Consider the following 21,239-nt stretch of genomic DNA (forward strand, 5'->3'; position numbering starts at 1 on the left):
AATGAATTTAAATCAATGCTGTTGCTAAGCATATATCCAATAATGTGGAAAAACATGAACATTACCCCTAGAATAAAAAACTATTATTTGTTTTTATATTACAAAGGAACCATATTACATGTTACCTTGGTAATAACTAACCTACAACAAACAATACAGGTAAACTGAATATGCGCTCAAACCTGCTGTTGTAGACCTGGAGTACAGTAGCAGCAATCATCTTTGATAATATGCATTTCTTATGGTAACCATAGCAGTGTTAATATCGTTTGATTTCCCACGCAAGTTCCAGGAATTGACGAAACTGATATTTGTTTTCAAGTATTTATCAACCTACAAAAACCAAGACAGTTGATCTGTTGACTACAGTGTAGTTATACAATGCAACATTACTACAACACATACAGCAATAGACAGTATTTCCCACTGTTGTCTATGCATTCTGATAACAACACTTCCTCTGTTCACCTCTTACATTTTGACCTCCCCATAGAGTGAGCATGACTGACGGACAGATGAGGGGGAGGCAGGAAGTAGCGCTTACTATAACAGAAAACAGAGTTTCCTCTCAGGAGGAGCAGCTGCCCTACCGGAACCTGGCCCCTGTAGTTTTCCGTGGTTTAACACAAACCGCAAGACCCCGAAACTGGTGTCTGCAAATCGCCTGTGGCCCATATCCTTTTCTTACGGCTGGAAGTTTAGCCTAACCTAAGTCTAACCCTCTGACACACTAGTAAGACCAATTGTGTGAAATTTGAATTCAAATTTTATAATTTATGTCTGACTGTCACATGTAAAACACATAACAACATTGCAGACATTTGGCCATTATTTTTCTCAGTAGTTGGTACATAATGCTCTCATCTCATCCTTTGTGTTTTGACCTTAATATTTTCCTCCACTTACATGGAGTACATGTCCATACTGATGATCCTGCTCAACTGTGTAAGTTTTGGCATGTACCACCCCGGTGAAGGAAAGAGCCACAAACTAGAGGTACTTGTAACCCCTGTATTCTTCTGAGTAGGCCAGAGCAGTGAAATGTACGTGTACTGTGTCATTAACATCCAATTCCAACAAAATGAATGCCTCATTTGATAGCAGCTTAACTTTCACATAACTGCTAAACAATAACTTCTTGTATATTATTATTCTTTATTGTATGCAATCAATTCAAAATGTTCCTCTGTGTTTCTGGCCAGGTGTTCGATGGTGTTGTCTTTGCATTCTTTCTGCTGGAAATGGCCATCAAGATGGTCGCCTGTGGAGTCTATGGCTACAATAGGAGCTACCTTCGAGACAAATGGAACAAGTTGGACTTCTTAATCAACATTGCAGAGTAAATGACCCACAATGCACTTCACTCATGCCTAACGACTTTTGTTTTCTTTTCGATAGTCTTCTGGTAAACAGCAGCAAACATATGATCCAAAGTGTGCATACTGTACCATGTACAATGCCTACCATGTACATATGCCTATCGAGCTAATCTATTATAGATAGGCATGTTTATGAACAGACTGCTTCGTTCATGAAGAAATGCAAATTCAAACTCTTCTCCTTGTTTTAACTGTCCCTTCAGGGCGTTTGGATATTTTTTCAATGTCCTTGGCATCGTCTTGCCACTCTCTCAAGTCCTTGGACCATTGCGACTGATCAGCAGAGTACCAAGCAAGTTGATATTTAAACGTATTTCAGTGGTCCCTCAAACATTTTGGTGTGGTTTTAGGCAACTATGAGTAAAAGATGATATGCTCTTTTCTGTGACTCAATGGATATCGATCGCTATGATAACCTTCCAAAGCAGTGTGATTTTACTTACGTCTCTTACATTTTGAGAAATAACATGGAGAACTACATTTAACAACAATTGTAAACATCTTACATTTGTATTACAGTATTATAATTATCCCCTGTGTTGACTGTTAAGTGCTAATGGAAAAAATCTCATATTCCTATTTCATTCTCATTGATAAAAACAATTTGTTCCTGAGTGAATCTTTTAGCAAACCATTCTTACTATAAATGATGAAAAAAGTTTCACAATATTCTGGGATATTATCAAAATCAAGAATTTATACAGCATGATACATAAACTGAAAAAAAGATAGTACTACCTCTGCCATCTACTGCAATTCAATACACCATTCCTCTTATCCCATAATAACTGCTGACGGCCTCTTTTGGGGTTTATTCCTGTAGGTATGCGAGACGTGGTTACAGTTCTCATTGACACCGTGCCCATGCTTGCAACTATTCTCGTCATCTACTTGTTTGTCATCCACATCTTTGCCGTTGCTGGAGTCCAGCTGTGGGCTGGCCAGCTGCGCAACCGCTGCTTCCTGGGAGAGGACATTTCCACGTAGGGAAATTGCTTTGTCTGTTTGTCTATTATTTGCATGTTTTTCCCTCTCTGTCCTGCTTTAACAATATCCAGTTCTCAAATAATCTGCCAAGTATTTATTGACTTTTTATTATAATTGGTCTATACATTTCAAAAAGTTGTTAAGAAAATACAATGCACATCCCAATTTACCAGGACACAAGGAGATTTCTTCAGATTTGTTTTATTAAACTGACCTGCTGTCAATAGTCATGTATAAGACTGTATATATAGAGAAATATAGTGAAAACACTATTATGATATTGAATGGAATACATGATGTGAGAAAATGCTAAGAAAAACTAACTCAAATTTTCTGTAGCAAAGAACATCAAATAATAATAATTGTTATTTACCTTGATTTCACAACACATATTACATCCTGTTTTATGCCTTGATATAAATTTACTTTGATAAATTATTTAATAGAATTTAGTTGTATATCTACAGTATGTAGCATTCAAATCAGAATCAAATGTATTGCCAGGTTCGTTTACACCAACAAGGAATTTGATTTGGTGTCTGGTGGTGTGAACATCATTACCATGATAAACTGGATGTAAACTCTCTATCTCTTAACTCACATCACAAAAAACACGTCATGTGGATTTTTAAACCTTTGTAAAGGTAAATTATTTCTTTTTAAAAATCTGTTTTTCTTTTTCTGAACAGAAAATACAACGTGTCCCTTAACCCATACTTCAAGACCAAGTTTGATGAAAAAGTTCCATTTGTCTGTACGCCTGATGACAAGAGCGGGATGCAACACTGTCGTGATATACCCCCTTACCAAGAGAATGGGGAAACCTGCTCATTGGCTGCCCCCCACAATGCTTCAGCTGCAAATTGGTTAGTCCCTACAGTGGCTTCAGACACCTGTGAAAACTGGCACTCCTTCTACAATGTCTGTCGTGCCAGTGACAACAACCCCCAACGAGGAGTGATCAACTTCGACAACATCTTCTATGCCTGGATAACCATATTCCAGGTAATAAGGTGCAGGAATACATTTGTATGTATTTGGTAGCATGAAAAATGGTGAGCGGGGAGTTCTATGTAATTCACTCTATAAATGCCATTTCTATCTCTCTCTGCCCTCCAGGTTGTCACACTAGAAGGATGGTCAGAGATCATGTTTTTTATAATGGATGTTCATAACTTCTGGAGTTTTTTATTCTTCATGCTCGTCACCATTGTGAGTAGCCTTTTGTTTGTTTTTTTGCAGTTAACAAACAAATGATGTTTTGGTATTATTCCATGTGGTTAATTTTGGCTGTTGTTTACAAAATGGTCTGTAACAATCATGAAAATCCAACAGCAGCAGCAAAATACATTGAAAGTGAGTTTTGATTTAATCCAAAATATGTGGCTCAATGCTGCACCCCTGATGCATAAGCATAATAATTAGAATCAATGAAAACATGCATTTTGCCTTTACTCCACAGTTCTTTTTGAAAATGACCTGGAGAAAGAAAGCCATCTATTAACTGTAGATTTGTGTTTTTTGCTTGGGTTAACAGCAAATGGGAGCTAGGTCCTCACAATTTCTTTTACATGCGGACATGTTGAAGAAAGGTTATTATTATGTTCATGTTTGGTTATTTAAGTTCAGGCTGAGAACAAATTGAATTGTTCAGAAGTTTGACTTACATAAAAGCTTGTGTTGCTTAAGATTTGGACACTTGAATTGCACTTTTGCCAAAACCTTGATATTTTATCTTCACATGAAAAACTACGTTTAAAGAAAATGTGTAAGAGGAAGCAAAATAAGGAGTAACCAGAAAGACACAGCCAGAATATGAGAATGAAGGAGATAGACAAAAGATGCTTGCTTTTGATTTTTCCCTGAAGTAGTTGAACTAAATACCCTTTATTAACTTCCCCAAACAGATGGGCTCCTTCATCATAGTCAACGTTTGTGCAGTCGTAATCGCCACCCAGTTCTTGGACAAAATGAATCTGAAGACAGAAGAGCCGAGTCCTGGCACTGTGAATAATGCACTGCTCTGTCGGTGGTTGGCCTGTTGGCTGCGGAGGTTCATCAAGTAAGTCACTCTTTAAGCTCTTTGTACCGTACAACCAGGATGTCTTTTAAAGTAACACTTACTGTAAAATGCATTGTGTTTTAGCTGTCAGAATAGTATTTTTCAGTGCTGTTTTGCGTACAATGGTGCAAGATTATGCAATATGCATCATTCAATTTTCTTCCAGAAGTTAAACCTATATGCAAATACTTTAGCCATGATATCACTTTTTTTTGTTTCAGGAGAAGGTTGGGAATGTGTAGGTAGAGAAAATAAATGTCCTTTACACCCAAAGTTTGATGTTAAATATGGCCAAGATCTATGACATTTAAGGGTTTCCTATTAAATATATTTTATTGGGACAAAGGTTAAAGTGTAAATGAATCTTGGATATGATTCTAGTTCAACGTGCCTCCTGCTCTTCGCATGAAACTGAAAGTGTTGTGTTCTGGGCATGGATTAATTGCATTAGTCAGTAATATGTATATTTCTCAGAATGGGACCCCAAAGGTTTAGAGGCAATTCCTCAGAGATTCATTTACAAGCAAACAAAGATTAAAATGCCCAGAACAAAACCTGGTTTCATTATTTAACATGAAACTAACTAACTTGGTCTTTTTTAGTAACTTACTGTTTTTCATGTGCTTCCACCAATAGAAGTAAAAAGGTGCAACCGAAAGCCGGCCAAATAAGAACTCTGTCATCGGTGAGACTAGTCAACAACTTCCTACAGTACCAATGTTAGCAACACTGCTGCCCCACCTAACTGACTCCCTTATCTTTTAGATTTTGTCACCCTTCAAGAGGCACATTGCGACATTAGTTGAGAGCGCACGCTTCGACCAACTGATCATGTTTGCTGTTTTCCTCAGCATTGTCACCATTGCAGTTGAGCATCATAATCAGGTGAGGAGCAAAGTGTTTCTTTGTCTAGCCTTTTATGAATTCCTGTGGTTTGATGAGAGTGTTTTGTTATGCTGGGGGTAAAGAGACGCAAAGGGAATACAATAATGGGAAATTAACAATGTATTTCTTTCCTCTCTTTATTTTCCTTTCTTGCTCTTCCCACAGCCTCCTGAGATGACACAAGTGTTACACATCTGTAACATCGTTTTCACATTTGTATTTTTTGTGGAGATGATGTTGAAACTGGTAGCACACCGCTTTAAATACTTTTTCGACCTGAACAACATATTTGACTTTGCCATCGTTATTGTCAGGTAATGTAATCCCATGCAGTCTACACTGAACTACACTGACAGTTATATCCTGTAAAGGAGACATCTTTGAAGTGTATATTACATTCAACCAGTTTCATTATTTGGGGTCTCCTTGGAGCCAGCCATTTAGTTTTGACAATTGTACACAAAAGCTTTTTAGGGGTTGAGCTAAATGTATTGTTTCTATCATAATGGAGGTTGATGAAACTGACTCCATTTATGTATTTTAAAAAGTTACCATTGGTGGAATGCAACTAAGTACATAATTCAAGTATTGTACTGTAATACTACATTTATTTAATCCTAATGGTTTGTTACAAACAAACACACACGCTATGGTATGATGCAGTTGTATGCTACTAAAATTGTCTCAACATTGACCAAATACATGATTTAAATGAAACGACATGTATTTGTTGATGATGATATAAAGCAGAATAACAATATCATATGATACTATAATCACTGCTGGACATAACTGAAGTTCCAAGAACTGTGTTTCAGTTAATTGTTAAGTCCCTTTTGTTTACTTCATTACTTCGATTCTATGCCATTTTAAACTTCCACTCTTTCTATGTCAATAGTGAGCCATATCTCACCCAATGTTAAGTCAAGAGGAAAATACTTCAAACATTTAGCTGCTAGTACTTTTACTTCAGTCAGTGTTTTTTCTTGTTTATGGTTTTCAGTGTGTGGGAGCTCATTTCTAAATCAGATGGCAGGTTGTCGGTTCTGCGTGCGTTTCGTCTGCTGCGGTTTGTGAGGCTGCTTCACTTTCTCCCGTATCTGAAGAGACAACTGCTCGTGCTGAAGAGGACCATAGCTGAGGCAGGCCCACTCTGCCTGCTGTTGCTGTTTTTCACTTTCGTTTGCAGGCATGTACACACACAAATCCCCGCTCCCTCTGTACTCTCTGTTTGGAGACATTTGTAGTTTCACAGAAAATCCCAAATGATCTATTCTATTATTATAATAAGGATCACCCGTGAGATGCATACACTTTAACAGTGGTGGTGTGTAATTAAAGACATATGCTCTAGTACTGTACTGAAGTATAATGTTAAATACATTAATATTATCTGGCACTCAAAATTATACAAATAATATGTTGTGTTGATAAGATATATATACTACTATTCTACTCATTAGTACAGTAACTATACAAAAGGTGCTCCACATGAGTACTTTCACTCAAGGAACATTTTGAACTCAGGATTTCTACTTGTAATGGAGTATTTTTAGTAAAATAAAGGATCTGAGTATTTTTTTCACCACTGCATTTCAATGATTTCCACTACATGTTTTGGTTTCTCTGCAGTATACTGGGTATGCATCTGTTTGGCGGTAAATTTGTATTCAAGGACCCTCAAGGAGACATAATCATTGAGCGAAAAAACTTTGACACCCTGCTCTGGTCCATGGTCACTGTGTTCCAGGTATGTTTTATTTTTTTTGTCTTAATTTTGCCCTCCTGATTGTAATTCACACTCCTCTATTGTTTGCCTTAGTACTTATCAGTGATACACTCTTTTAATCTATCTATCCAGATTCTGACTCATGAGGACTGGAACCTGGTGCTGTACAACGCCATGACAGCTACCTCCCCGTATACTTTTTTATATTTTTTTGCCATCATTTTGTTGGGAAAACATGTTCTTCTCAACATTCTTGTGGGCATAGTGGTTCAGAGCTTCCAGGCTAAGGTAAAGACCTCTGTCTTCTCTAAGTGCTTGATGTTTTACACACAAAAGCTTGGCACACTCACATACACACCAATGCTGTACTCTACTTCCTGTTGTTCCAGGGCTCCTCAGATTCCGATCAAGACTCCTCTTTCTCTGGCGATGATGTCAGCCACTCTCCAACCAGCCTCACCTCAGAGAACGTAAGTTCATCAATCTTTGAGATGTTGGTGAGAGACCGTTTTGCTTCTCCCTTGGTGAGATAATAGTAACGGTTTGTAAGACATGCAGTGATATACCTTCTCAGTCATACACACTGTCCCACACACACCTTGCTATTTAATTTTGTTCCAGGACCCCTCAAGGTCCAACCAAGACTTACCTCCCTTAACCTCTGAGGAAGACACTGCACCAGCAAATACCCAAGAAGGCAATGTAAGTTCCTATGAGTAATAGTTTAAGAAGTCTGGTTCTGAAATCTGAACTCAACGAGAGTTAATCCTTTGGTGAAAATGTTAGGTTACAAACAATAATGTGGCATAAATGTGGTGAAGTGTCTTTGCCTAACATCTCTAAGAAACATGTGTGCTAGTGTACTTCTTTATTGTTCATGGAGACAGCGGATGTGTAACTTCTACCCTCCCTCTTCAGAAACCTTTGAACTGTATCCAGCAAATGCAGCACTGGTGCAAAGAACATGAGGAGTGGTCATTCTACCTCTTTTCTCCACAGAACAGGTAAGAATCACAGGTAACAATATTTATATTATCATCATCTGTGCTCTAAAAATATAATAAATAATAATTAAAGTGTCAGGGCCAAATAATCAGTGTGTCCATCCTACACTGATACTTCTGTCGGTTTGACGAGGCAACCAGTGCAAGCCAGTCAAATTGCATTTGGTTGCTACATTAATGTGTACATTTCCGAGTTGTTGTTTTTTTGTCATATCCCAAGGGATTCAAAATATTTTACAGGTCACTGTCAATTTTTTTTCCTCTTATGTTTAATTGACATTTTTAACCAAGGTATGTGTGTATGTCTTTAGGTTCCGAATCTTTTGCCAACATGTGATCTCTCACAAGATGTTTGACAACATGGTTCTTCTATTCATCCTCCTAAGCTGCATCACCATTGCTATGGAGAGGCCTGGAATACACAGTGAAAGCACGGTGAGAAACCTGCAATTACTGCTACTCTGGAGGGATAAATTAAACCCTCAATTATAACCCTATCCAATCAGACACACAAACATCGTACGATAAATGTAGACACACACACAGTAATCATATTACCTACATTGTATGTTGAGAGGAGGAAAATACATTGTCAATGTAGAACGAAAGACACACAAAATCAAGATGAATGTTTTGCATCTTATGGAACAAATAATATGTAATATGAGTTTTGATTAAATATCATACAAATACAGGCAGGATATAATTGAATCTCACTCTGCTCTTTAGGAGCGATGGATCCTGCATATGTCGCGTTACGTGTTCTCCGGTGTCTTCTTGGTAGAGATGCTCTTTAAGGTAAGATCTGTTTTGTTTTTTAACATTGCTGCCGTGAAATGTTCTTATACATAAAGTACTTTATGACCCCTAATCTGTGAAATGAACCGTCTAATACCTGCCGGGTGGAGATCAGAAATGAGAATTCAAGGGAAATGTATAAACAGAGTTTTGCATTTGTCATTTTCCACATTTAACTACATTTTGTAGCTCAGATTTTCAGGAGTATTTTAAAGGGTCCATGCTATGCATTAGGACGTCTTAATTGATACATTGTTGCTGTAACAACAGGTTCTAGCTCTCGGTGTGCTGTTTGGGAAGGACAGCTACTGCTGCTCTTCCTGGAACGTCGTGGATGGTTTGCTGGTGGTTCTGTCGGTGGTTCACATCATCATCTCTCTGGCCAGTACCGGCCAAAACAACATGCTGGGCATTCTCAAAGTTTTGCGCCTGCTACGAACACTTCGCCCACTGAGGTACAGTACAGCATAGATGTTTGTTTACTGTTTGTGTGGATTTGTGCACATGTTTATGTACTATGACTGTGCTGGCATCCCACCTCATGTCAAAGTTGGGTCATTTCCGTCTGTGTGTGTGCTGGTTCTAACAAATATTGGTTTGTCTATGTCTGTTTCCAGGGTGATCAAGCGGGCCCCGAAATTGAAGCTGGCTGTGGATGCTTTGATTACCTCGATCAAACCCATCGGTAACATTGTTTTCATCTGCTGCGCCTTCTTCTTTTTCTACGGCATCCTCGGTGTACAGGTACTGTGGAAATGCACACACACACTCACACTATTCATTGATAGTTAAGGCTTTGTTTCAGTTGAGATAATGTCATGGCAATGATGGATTAAAACTCTGTCTATGTTTTTCTCTCACACTGTAAACTGTAGCTGTTCAAAGGGAAGTTCTATCACTGCGTGGGTCAAGACACAAAGAACATCACCAACAAGTCTGACTGTCTCTCAGCCAACTATCTCTGGGAGCAAAAGCGGTTCAACTTTGACAGCCTGCCTCAGGTAAGGACTGACGCTCTGGGAATAAGACATGGAATGGCATGTAGGCTGCAAGCTTACTTAAATCCCCCTCAAAAAGATATTGCTTTATTGTTGTTTTCACTCTATAAGTTATTTGTAGTTTATTTATAATAGCAGTGTGTTGACAGTTCTTTCTTTGTATCCAATTTAGGCTCTGATGTCCCTTTTTGTAATGCACTCGAAGGACGGATGGGTAAATATAATGTATGATGGACTGGATGCTGTGGGAGTAGATAAACAGGTATTTTTGTTGGTGTTATTTAACATGTACACATGTGTATCAGAAAAAATAATTAAATACAGGGGTTGTTTTGCCTTCTTAAGACATAATTTTAATAAATGTGTCCTTTATTTATTATTTTAATCCACAATAAAATAAATTATTGTGTTTCTTCTCCACTCTCTCAGCCTGTGAGAAACCATAACCAGTGGATGCTTATATTTTTCATCACGTTCATGGTTATGAGCTTCTTCCTCCTCGATATGTTTATCGGTGTCATGGTGGAAACATTCCACCAGTGTCAGCAGGATCAAAAAAAAGCAAATGAAGAGGAAGCATCACAAAACCTGAGCAGGAGTAAGGAGCCTTTTAAAGACTAAATACCACAAACACACAAACAGCTACTGATCACAAGCATCTGAAATCAATGTACAAAATGTATTGAAACAGAAAGTGTATTGGGTTTACAAGAGTATTTTTGTTGATGAGATCAATAAACAGTGAATCAAAACAGTAAGTTGCTCTAAGACTGACACAACCTGAAAGAAATGGGGTGTGAAATTTGATGAGGGGAAAAGCACAACCTTATGTTTGTCTGTCTTCCAATACACATTTCATTTGACCCATTCTCGATATAGAAATATTAATAAATGCAGTTTAAAATGCTTTTGCCGTTTGTTACTAATATGTCTCCCATCTCTGTTCATGTTCATCTGAATATCTGCATCTTTGTGTGTCTACATTTCAGACACGCGTAGGAAGGTGCCTCAGCAGCCTCCATATTACACAAAGTTCTCTCCAATGCGTCGATCCATCCACACTCTGTGTACCAGCGACTTCCTTGATGTATTCATGGTCTTCGTAATTTTAATCAGTGTCTTCATCATGGCCTTTCAACATTACAAACAACCTCTGGTAATTGCACACAAAATCCCTGTCTACAGCTTAGAACTGCCACAAAAAAACAAATGTGCATTGACTCTGGGAGGGGATGGAAATAAACCGTGTTTGCTGTCTGTCTGTTCAGTATATAGAAAGGCTCACAGAGTATTCGTACTATGCGTTCACCCTCATCCTGATCATTGAAGTCTTATTGAAGCTTTGGGTGTTTGGCCTACGGAGGTTCCTCAGAAACAGGTATCACACTACAATCAAGGAGCATTCGTTTTTCAATGTTAGGTAACGTCTGTGCTCATACTGTGGTGTGCATAACGTTTCTGTTTGTTTAGTTGGAATGTGATGGACGTGGTGATTGTGTTGGTTTCCGTCGTCAGTATTGTTTTCATTGGGATGGAAATGGCCGATACGATTCCCATTAATCCCAGCATCTTGAGAGTCTGTAGAGTGCTCAGGCTAGCACGAGGTACACACACACACACACACACACACACACACACACACAATCTCAGACACACATTTGAAAAAGGGAAACGTTTCTTAAGGGTAGCTTTGGGTGCCAAAATGTCAAGTGTATGTGTTTTGCATGCACATATACAAAGTACATACATACATACATTCATTAGAACTCCTGTGTCTCTCCTCAGTGCTGAAACACAAGAAAATACGAGTCCTCCTGAAAACAATTATCAAGACGCTGTCACAGGTAAAAACTTGATTTTGTTTCTGCTTGATTCATGAAAGATGCAAAGTGAGAAGGAATGAGATGCATTTTCTGCTAGAGTTGATACATATTTGAGTATTTAATGTATGCAGATTGTGATCCTGATGTGTCTCAGTCATAGATGTCTGATCATTTAAAACATCTCTATAAATTGACATGTTTCTTTGTGATTGGAGCAGGAAACAAAATGTGAATAAAAAAGGTGGCATGCTTAAAAAACAGTCATCAGCAATGAAGGCCTGTCTGTAACGAAAGCCTGTCTAAAATAAAGGATTTGAATTTCTTCTAGCTAAGGCACATAAAGTCCCGGTCCCTGTTTGAGGATTTACAGATTGTAAAGTTTGTTGTGTGGGGGGATCTAACATGCATTTTTATTTTCAGGTTGGGAGCATTTGTCTTCTGTTCACATTCTTTTTCTTTATATACGCTGCGCTTGGAGTGGAGCTCTTCGGCAAGCTAGGTCAGTCACAGCACTATCAGAATAGACATCATTATGAAGGAAACACATTTTCTTGATTAAAATGTGTTTGGGGATGAATACACTTGATTCTTATTCTCTGACTTATTATCTGGAGGCTGAAACCAGTATCTGTATGTTTGAAGTGTGTGCTTCTGTGTCTGTCAGAATGTACCGAGGATAATCCGTGCCTTGGGTTACATCGCCATGTAAACTTTAACCATTTTGGCAGAGCCCTCCTTACGCTTTACCAAGTGTGCACTGGAGACAACTGGAGCGGGATAATGAAGGTAGATAAATATTGAGAGAGCAGTGTGTTCATCCGTCTGTGAGCCAGTCCATCAGTCTTTCTAAATCCTGCTCTTTGTTTTCAAGGACACTTTGAGGGAGTGTCGTCCCAACGACATCGGCTGTGTGGCCTATCTGTCCTGGGTCTCCCCCATGTTCTTCTCCTCTTTCGTGGTCATGGCCCAGTTTGTACTGGTTAACCTTGTGGTGGCAGCCATAATGCAGGCTCTGGAGGACAGCAGCGAGGTACAGTTGCTACAACAATCACCGACCAAGAAAGCACAGAAACATATATCCAGTATTTATAAACAACAGCTGTATAGCTTTATTTAATAGCTTTGTAATTTCTTATATTTTATAATAAAAAATCCTAAATTTAATGGATAGAGCAATATAACGGGTAGTAATTATTTGTTATTTAAATCTTAGTTTGAAAGCTAAAACAGTAATAGATAGTACTAAAAACAAAATCATAATAATTGTAAGAGAAATCAACTTTTATTTCTTGGTAACAGAGGAATATTTAATATTTCAGAACAACCCCACTAACTTCTGTCTCCCCCTGGAGGAGGAAGAGTCATTGGACACTGAAGGCACGGTGTCTCCGGGGTAGAGATCTGATCCAGCTCGTCAACAGACAGCTGATAATCCGCGTAGAGCCAAACAGGCAAACATGACTGAGCTGTTTCAAGCAGTAATATTTAATGCATATTTCATCCTATATTTTGACACCACATGATCTTTTTGACAGCTGTTGTTTTTATTGGAATATTATGAATTGATTGACAGCAGTGGATCAAAGATTTAATAGTTTTTAAGTACTGATATAAAGATTGTAAATAAGATAGTAAATATATGTAAATGTAATTACCTAAGTTTTAATTTGATTTTAAAGTTTGATTCTTTGTTTTTGTACCTTTTTTCATAACATGAATAAACAGACTTGATGTACACATGGATCCCTTTTAACTTTTTTATTCATCAATTTTTCTTGTTTGAGTTGTTATATATCAATATGATAGTGTGAAACACCTCGACGAAGTACTTTAGCCATTATGACAATACAACTGGATGGAAAAAACCCACTAAACAGTCCTGCGCTTATAAATACCTGAATTATTAAGAGCAAAGACTGCTTCTTTTAGGGCCAAGGAGATGTCACAGGGCGGTATGGGAACGTGTAACAAAAACAGAGCATGTAACATGGAGGCTTTTTGATTGCCAACTTCTCAAGTTGTGCCCTCTTTACAGGGAGAAAGGCTTTTGCAAATAAACGTTTTGTTTTTTAATGTTTATTTTCCTATTCCAAAAGAGGAGACATACAATTGACATTACAGAAAGATACAGAAAAGTCAATCTCACCTTTTCTCGTTCACTTTTATTGATTTGATGGTACACACAACATAAGGTTTGATCAAACCATAGCTTGGCTACTATAGTTCATACTAGAAAGGCCACACACAAAAATATACTTTAATGACACAACAACATTTGCAGGCAGAAAACAATGTTTATAAAAGGTTACTGTTTTCAGACTATAAATAACACTGCAATTGTAATAAAAACCACACCATTGCACACATTTTATAAAGATAAATTCTAGAAATCCAGATCCTCATCCATCTTCGTATAGGGACATGATAGCCTCTGCAGTGAAGAAGATTTTTTTTCTTCTATTACAGAGAGAAATGTAGGTAGTTGTTTACCAAAGAGGGGCTCTGCTTAGCACCCCCTTCCAGCTGTGAGAATCTGCAACCTTCAACAAAATTGGGAAGTGTGTGTAAACATGAAACGGAAAATAACAATATGCAGTAAGAAAGTATCGTAAGCAAACACAATGGAGAGACTTGAAAGGAAATATGTGAAATATGGAAACATTTGTTTATGAGATTTGCATGAGCTGGTTTGTTTCAGGTTTGCAGCTAAATGGAAAATGACAATAAGATGAAGTCTTTACTGTATGTTGATCAGAATGACTTGCCTGCATTCTCTTATGAAGAAACCTCAACTTCTGGTTGAGACATTCAATCTCCTGAAGAAAGACACAGTAGTCAAGTGGACGTAGAGATAGCTCTTAGCAGTATAATCGTAAAACAAACTAGCCATGGGACATTGTTTTCCATGACTGAATGGTCAGAGTTACACTCATAGGAATGGCTGTGTTATGGTTAACATTGTGTTCCCTGTTTAAAACTACCAAAGGAAAGTACCTGGCTTAGTTTTTCATCGCGTCTGAGTTTGATCTCGGGCAGAAGCTCCTCCAGTCTCTGAATCTACAATAAAACGTGGAAACTTATTCTGCTTTAAAGTCCAGAAAAAATAAAATTGCATGAAGAAACCACAAATTGACAAAAATAAATATGTAAATCGTTTATCTACAGTTTTTTTTCTCTTCTAAAGAAAACAATTTTATGTTGGATCAGCCATGCTGAATAAATGCAAATAAACCATTAATAAGTTGCGATAACCAAACCTCAGTTGTATTAATACTATGTGACTGTCTGTCTTACCCTCCTGTCAATAGTCTGTAGCCTGGTCTTCATGCTCTTGTTGATCACGGTCATGGGAATTGTTCTGGGTGCAGGACGCACTGGGAACAGAAACATCACAACCTGTCCAGATCTTGATCAACAGCTAGAAAACATTGTCAAAAAAGTGACTCCGCTCTTACCATGCTGAAAGATCTTGGATACTTCAAGCACATAAGGCCTGTTGTAAAAACAACACATATCACCAGATGAAATCAACAAGTGGTTGCACTGAAAATATTGACTACAGTCAAAGACTCCTTACACATGCTTGCTGTTAGCAGGGATCGAGCTGTTCAGAGGGATCAGACAGCCACCATGATTCCTTATCTGCAACCATATCAAAGTAAGAGTCATCTTTTAACCATTTCAGCAACAGCCAAACATTTGTTTCCAAATCAGTATTTTTCAGTAATGTCTTCACCTTGTGTGTCTGTGTTGTATGAGTTTGTCATTGTGGCAAAATGTGCTGGAGGCCATTGGCTTTGCACTGTTTTTCCTTGGCCCAATGTGGCATCAACACTTTTTTTTCTTTTCAACAATATCATGCAGACATGCGCATATTATTCAGACAAAAATAGGACTCCATCTCTCACATAGTGAGACAAACTACTTGTTGTACCTTGAATATGACATCAGAAGAGTTCAGCCTAAAGGTATTGGTGATAATCTGAAAAGAGATAAAATATCAAAAGTGTTATATCAAAGTATACAACATCCAAGAATAAACCCACCAGAGCATTTCAGTTATTTCTATAAATGATCTGTAGTGATATTGTAATGTTTATATCATTATATTAAATAGGTGAGCAAGAACGTATTTGCAGGTGCAATGTGATAGAAGAAGTTCGACATCCTCACCTGTATGACCATGGGGACCTCAGCTGCTGGAGGAATGGATACTTCTCGAAGAGCCACCACTCTGTCATCTACAACAGATACAACATTAGACACTGTCTCTGAAGGCATTATTAATGGTGAATATGTTTTCTAATGCTGTATACTTTGGTGATAAACTGTTTATCTATGCCCTCTTACATTTTTTGGTTTTATGTGTAAACATACAAACATAATTTTGTGACATTGTAGGTCGATCACGAGCAACTTACACAAGTGTGATATTGACCCTTAAAAAGTCTATGTTTTGTTTTTTTTGTTTATTTCATAAGCATATTTAAATGAACACTATTGCAACCTAAAGCACGCAAATACCGGGAATCGTTCAATTCAGTTTAACAGTACTCCCATATTCACAGGAAATAGGATTTTTATTCACTCTTTGAATTACTTAGTAAATCTGAGATTTGGGCTGCAGCCAACACTCAACAGTCAAATACAGCTGTTGTTGCTTTCCTCTTTGACCATTTATCTGCTTCAATACAACTGACATTTGCTCAAGTTAAAGAAAAGCACTTTTCAAATGAAGAATGACATGAATATGCTGGATGTATAGCATGTCCATGAGCCTTACATGAGCCCAAATCTCCATTTAGCCTTCAATAGGTTAAGGAGGCTGGTTACCATGGACACAGACGCACAAACAAAGTACATATTTAGCTATAAAATAATATCGCTGATCGCAAAGTAAAACAAAAAAAAAACCAGAAAGCTACGAACCGTTTTTGTCCAGTCGTCTCAGAGCGATCCAGACTTTTGATACTCGTGGTGATTTATCAAAATTGATGTGAGACATTTTAATAATCCGAGCAGCAGCACGAGACATGAGAAGCCTACCTGCGATCATGATCTGATCATTCGGTCAGGGACTTTCAAAATAAAACCCTGACCAAAATAAATCCAGCGACAGATTATTTAAAACAAACGTAATTTGTTGGTCTGTTTAAGTAAAGAAATTGAACTCAGGCTCTCGTTTTAGTTCAGAGCACATTCAAAGCAGGTTTTGAGTGCTTGTGTACACACAGGAAACATATTTAATGTGTACTGGAGATAAATGCACAAAGGGAGCTGTTGGTTGAAAACACTTTGGATGACAAAACAAATAGATTGATCTTGGAGGGAAAAAAGTGGCAGGAATATTCGAAGATCGCAGCGTGAATTGTGAACACCATGCTTATTGAAGAAAACAGTTGTTGGAAAATAAATAATTTATTGTTTCAAAAACAGCATACCTCAATGCAAATTTAATTGTAAAATCTAGTGGAGTAAAGTACACTATTTCAATTGTAGTCGGGTAGAAGTACGAAGCAGCAACAAATTAAAATACTCAAGTATCTCAACATTGCTCGAGACAATGTTTAGTTTAGTAACACCACTGACAAAACCCAATGCAAACGCATTTACGAGGGAACACGCGCCCCCTCCCCTGAATGACGTCATCGCGGCAGAACGTCTGTGAAAGCGTGCGCGCCGCACCAAGAGGAAGAGTCGCACGCGTGATGTTTGGGACATAATGGTGGATAGGTAGGGACGGTACGAGTTGCTTATCAGCTGTTGCCATATTTCCAGTTGTTGTCTTGGGCCCATCGGTTCTCCTGACTCGACAGCCGCCCGTTGCCGCCTCCCGCTCGAACTGAACGACGCTCCTGACTGCAACAAAATGCCAAACATCAAAATATTCAGCGGTAGCTCACATCCAGACCTGTCTCAGAAAATAGCAGACCGCCTGGGTCTGGAACTGGGGAAGGTTGTTACGAAGAAATTTAGCAACCAAGAAACGTGGTGAGTTGTTGTAGCTATTAAAAAGAAGCTTATAGCCAGAGGTTTACCTGATAGGCATATGTCGTAGCAAAGCGACATTTAACGTTATCAAATAGAAACGTGGTGTCATGGTGAATTACCGCGCAGTGTTGTTAGGAACTTGTAGTCCACGCATGGCTTGGAACTCATGCTAACTAACAAGCTGACTGCTGTTTCTGGGCCACGAAGCCATTTTACTGGCTTCAAAAACGGAAGTAATAATGTCCTATCACATTGACACTATCTGGCTCAACATGTAGCTCAACTCCGTGGAATTGACCTCCATTCAGATAACAAGCCGTTGTTTACTGTGTCATCTATCTCCTGCATGACATGGTGTGTTAACTCCATCGCACTAACTGCTGTTTGTTTTGTCACCTCTTTCCTGACAGTGTGGAAATAGGGGAGAGCGTACGTGGGGAAGATGTCTACATAGTGCAGAGTGGCTGTGGGGAGATCAATGACAATTTGATGGAGCTGCTGATCATGATCAACGCCTGCAAGATCGCCTCTGCCTCTAGGGTCACGGCTGTCATCCCCTGCTTTCCGTATGCCCGGCAAGACAAGAAGGACAAGGTGGGGGTGAGGGATATCTGTCTAATTACTTCGGTCATGCCATTTGCCATCCAGCATCATGACAAGAAGCCTGCAGCCATGTCCATCAGTAACTGCTTGACAAAACGTATTTGCTGTTTGATTTGTTTTTTTTTCCTTTTCTCGTTTTCGCTATGCTTTGCTGAGTCAACTCCATCGCTTTTTGTTAATTTCTTGTATCTGTTTGCCTGTTTACTCTTATTGCAACATTTGAATGATATTTGCATTAATGGAATTGTTTTAACTACAACATTTTATCTGTTATTAGTGACTGTAAGGCAAGAAGAAAGATTTTGTCATAAGTGTATTGTATTGCAGTCTTTGTTTTATTTTAAAGGCAACATTGTAGTTAAACATTTATTATGAACTTATTTGACTGTTTTAGCTGATCCAAATGAAAGAGGAATGTCTTTTTAGCCATTCTATGTACATACTTGTGATTGTTGCATATTAGCTATCAGTGGTCAAACTATTTTGATAAAACTCATTTTAAGGTCTAGAGTCAGCTCTCATTTGAGCATTATTTTTAGAAACAAGCCATGCTTGCCTGTTCGGTTATTTCATATGACTGAGCAGATCTATTTTTGTTGCAGAGCCGTGCCCCTATCTCTGCAAAGCTGGTTGCCAACATGCTTTCGGTGTCAGGCGCTGACCATATCATCACTATGGACTTGCATGCCTCACAGATACAGGTGAGCAGCCTAAACAGCAGGATGAGTATCAGTATCCTGCCATTGATCTGTCATTTGGCTTAAAATGACCTACATTACAAACATGACTTTCATAGTCTTGACTTCATATACGGAGGTCAAAGGGAGATTTGAGCCTTTTATCGGTCTTTCCAGCAGGTAGTACATTTGCAGCTCCTGTGACCGCAGCTTATGTACCTCTCTTATCTTTTACAGGGGTTCTTTGATATTCCTGTTGATAACTTGTATGCAGAGCCAGCCGTGCTGAAATGGATCAAGGAGAACATCCCTGAATGGAAAAACTGTACCATTGTGTCACCTGACGCCGGAGGAGCCAAGAGGTAGTTGTTGTACCCTTGAACATCTCCTCTGTAATGTATTTAAGATTAAGCTTTTTTATGCTTTACTTATCACTGACTAGGCTCTAAATTGACTGCAGTATACACTTTTGACATTATACTTTCCTTTTGCAGGGTCACCTCGATAGCAGACAGATTGAATGTGGATTTTGCCCTTATTCACAAGGAGAGGAAAAAGGCAAATGAAGTGGACCGCATGGTTCTCGTTGGAGATGTGACAGATCGGGTCGCCATTCTAGTAGATGACATGGCCGACACGTGCGGCACAATATGTCACGCTGCTGACAAGTAAGCCCCCATTGTTATTTAGCTCCTGTATTAAATAAACTCTACAGCATACAGATAGTCTGGAAGAAAGGCAATTGGGATGCTGTGATTCTGTCCTGATGTCAAACTAACTTTGAAAGGGAACATGACTGGATTCATTTCAGAGATCTATATTCAGGATATATCCATGTTATGTTGAGATTTGTATTGCATTATACTGTTTATCTCCCTTAGACTCATTTCTGCTGGTGCCACCAAAGTGTATGCCATCCTAACCCATGGCATCTTCTCCGGCCCAGCTATCTCACGCATCAACAATGCATGCTTTGAAGCTGTGGTGGTCACCAATACAATCCCTCAGGAGGAGAAGATGAAGCATTGTCCCAAAATACAGGTAATCTGAAAAAGAAACAATATCCAGAGCCCAAAGTATGTCATTAAAAATAATAATGTAAAATGTAGCTGTATATAAAGTCACATAAATCAAAGGTTCAAATCCTCTGTTTGAGCAAGGATGTTTTGAAATTGTAACTTTTACTTGATAAACTACTTTTTTGTCATTATGCAAATCATCCAGTCCAGCTATATTCACAACCTCTGCTCCTCTCTCCCTCCAGGTTATTGACATCTCCATGATTCTCGCAGAGTCAATCCGTAGAACTCACAACGGCGAGTCTGTGTCGTACCTGTTCAGCCACGTCCCCTTGTAACAAATGATGTCTCCCAGCTAAATGTGCAGTTCCACCAAATAAGTGAAGAGGGGATTTCCTAACCCAAACACAACCATTAGCAAGTTGTTCTGCTAACAAACCATGAAAAAGAAGTTGATATCATGTCTGTTACTAACCCTGACCCCGTCACCCCCTTGATGTCTGGGCACCAAAGCATTCGCAAGCAGCTAGGGCAGCATATTTACTGTACTTGGATGATTGAGTGTTTATCCACTGTGAACTTGTCCCCTCTTTCATAAAACTTAGGAACAGAATTTCTTCTGACCAATTCACTTCACCAGAAGTTATTTCAATCTAGTCTAAAGAGCATGTGGTGGTCAGGAGAACCATCTGCCATATAAAACTGTTACAGTGCTTTCTGTTACAATGACCGAGTGTAGTTTTTAATGTTGCTCCCGTGTCTTCTGCCGTTTGGACGATTATAATTCATGAAGTGAATGTGTAGTAAACTAGTTTACAGTGCCGCTGAAGCTCCACTCAACCCAAGAGTGCCTCAACAGTCTGAAATTGAATGCATTCCCCCCCCCCCCCATGTTCTGGGATGTTTTTTTTTACTCTTGAGGTGCTCTCCATTGAGTGGGGTTTGTCCAGTGTCCAGGTTTTACCCGTTAAGGTTTGGCGTTGAAGGTCATGCTATAAAGAAGCTCTCTGGTTTTTAGTTTAGGGTCTCTGCAGGCTGGAGCTTCCTTCAGAAATGTTCACCTGCTTTTTATTTTCTTTTCTTTATGTCTGGAGGAAGGACTTGTCCATGTGCATATTCAAAACCTTAGTGTTTACTTTTTCAATAGGGTGAATTCTTGTTTGGCGTCTGAGGATGAGTTCTTAATAAAATTATATGTAAAAACTTGGCACTGTTTTGTTTTATTTCTGACAACAATATGTCATACATAAATATGCAAATATGTTTGCAGTGGAGATCCACTCT

The 21,239-nt window shown here is 38.6% G+C and overlaps 3 protein-coding genes across 8 annotated transcripts; 2 read left to right on the forward strand and 1 right to left on the reverse strand.

The window, feature by feature from the left end:
* The first annotated feature begins 1,456 nt into the window (after positions 1–1,456).
* LOC134860143 (voltage-dependent T-type calcium channel subunit alpha-1I-like) lies at positions 1,457–13,266 on the forward strand. Its single transcript, XM_063876984.1, has 30 exons — positions 1,457–1,467; positions 1,583–1,671; positions 2,203–2,362; positions 3,056–3,371; positions 3,486–3,578; positions 4,274–4,428; positions 5,065–5,113; positions 5,194–5,313; positions 5,479–5,627; positions 6,317–6,502; positions 6,946–7,063; positions 7,175–7,330; positions 7,432–7,512; positions 7,664–7,744; positions 7,961–8,046; positions 8,358–8,481; positions 8,776–8,844; positions 9,115–9,299; positions 9,462–9,588; positions 9,720–9,845; positions 10,015–10,104; positions 10,272–10,440; positions 10,832–10,998; positions 11,111–11,220; positions 11,313–11,446; positions 11,628–11,686; positions 12,086–12,164; positions 12,330–12,451; positions 12,537–12,695; positions 12,985–13,266. Exons 1-30 carry the CDS (start codon positions 1,457–1,459, stop codon positions 13,060–13,062), a joined length of 3,648 nt encoding a protein of 1,215 aa, XP_063733054.1. The 3' UTR covers positions 13,063–13,266.
* Positions 13,267–13,725: 459 nt separating this feature from the next.
* Positions 13,726–16,749, reverse strand: si:zfos-1056e6.1 (uncharacterized protein LOC107988029 homolog). Of its 5 annotated transcripts, none has more exons than XM_063877266.1 (9): positions 16,595–16,749; positions 15,839–15,906; positions 15,600–15,647; positions 15,243–15,307; positions 15,121–15,158; positions 14,960–15,039; positions 14,660–14,722; positions 14,431–14,481; positions 13,726–14,198 (listed from the first exon to the last, which is right to left on the reverse strand). In XM_063877266.1, exons 1-9 carry the CDS (start codon positions 16,719–16,721, stop codon positions 14,172–14,174), a joined length of 567 nt encoding a protein of 188 aa, XP_063733336.1. In that variant the 5' UTR covers positions 16,722–16,749; the 3' UTR covers positions 13,726–14,171. The 5 variants fall into 5 exon arrangements, with proteins under 5 accessions (XP_063733336.1, XP_063733335.1, XP_063733338.1 ...); XM_063877265.1 differs by having other exon boundaries at positions 13,726–14,205; XM_063877268.1 differs by lacking the exon at positions 13,726–14,198 and having other exon boundaries at positions 14,453–14,481; positions 14,660–14,747.
* Positions 16,750–17,337: 588 nt separating this feature from the next.
* On the forward strand, positions 17,338–21,162 carry prps1b (phosphoribosyl pyrophosphate synthetase 1B). 2 transcript variants are annotated; one of them, XM_063877237.1, is made up of 7 exons: positions 17,338–17,656; positions 18,067–18,256; positions 18,862–18,960; positions 19,174–19,298; positions 19,431–19,604; positions 19,818–19,977; positions 20,201–21,162. In XM_063877237.1, exons 1-7 carry the CDS (start codon positions 17,535–17,537, stop codon positions 20,291–20,293), a joined length of 963 nt encoding a protein of 320 aa, XP_063733307.1. In that variant the 5' UTR covers positions 17,338–17,534; the 3' UTR covers positions 20,294–21,162. The 2 variants fall into 2 exon arrangements, with proteins under 2 accessions (XP_063733307.1, XP_063733308.1); XM_063877238.1 differs by having other exon boundaries at positions 17,339–17,656; positions 18,067–18,250.
* Positions 21,163–21,239: the final 77 nt, after the last annotated feature.

This window comes from Eleginops maclovinus, chromosome 23 (genome assembly GCF_036324505.1).
Source record: "Eleginops maclovinus isolate JMC-PN-2008 ecotype Puerto Natales chromosome 23, JC_Emac_rtc_rv5, whole genome shotgun sequence".
In the NCBI taxonomy this organism is placed as follows: domain Eukaryota; kingdom Metazoa; phylum Chordata; class Actinopteri; order Perciformes; family Eleginopidae; genus Eleginops; species Eleginops maclovinus.

Coding starts and splice junctions, on each gene's coding strand:
- LOC134860143 (XM_063876984.1), top strand. Junction 5,628..6,316: donor TTTGCCATCGTTATTGTCAG/GTAATGTAATCC, acceptor TATGGTTTTCAG/TGTGTGGGAGCTCATTTCTA. Junction 9,846..10,014: donor ACTTTGACAGCCTGCCTCAG/GTAAGGACTGAC, acceptor TATCCAATTTAG/GCTCTGATGTCCCTTTTTGT.
- si:zfos-1056e6.1 (XM_063877265.1), bottom strand. CDS start 16,721: ATGATCGCAGGTAGGCTTCTCATGTCTCGTGCTGCTGCTCGGATTATT. Junction 15,648..15,838: donor AGGTCCCCATGGTCATACAG/GTGAGGATGTCG, acceptor ATCTCTTTTCAG/ATTATCACCAATACCTTTAG. Junction 14,482..14,659: donor GCGATGAAAAACTAAGCCAG/GTACTTTCCTTT, acceptor GTCTTTCTTCAG/GAGATTGAATGTCTCAACCA.
- prps1b (XM_063877237.1), top strand. CDS start 17,535: ATGCCAAACATCAAAATATTCAGCGGTAGCTCACATCCAGACCTGTCT. Junction 17,657..18,066: donor TTTAGCAACCAAGAAACGTG/GTGAGTTGTTGT, acceptor CTTTCCTGACAG/TGTGGAAATAGGGGAGAGCG. Junction 18,961..19,173: donor TGCATGCCTCACAGATACAG/GTGAGCAGCCTA, acceptor TATCTTTTACAG/GGGTTCTTTGATATTCCTGT.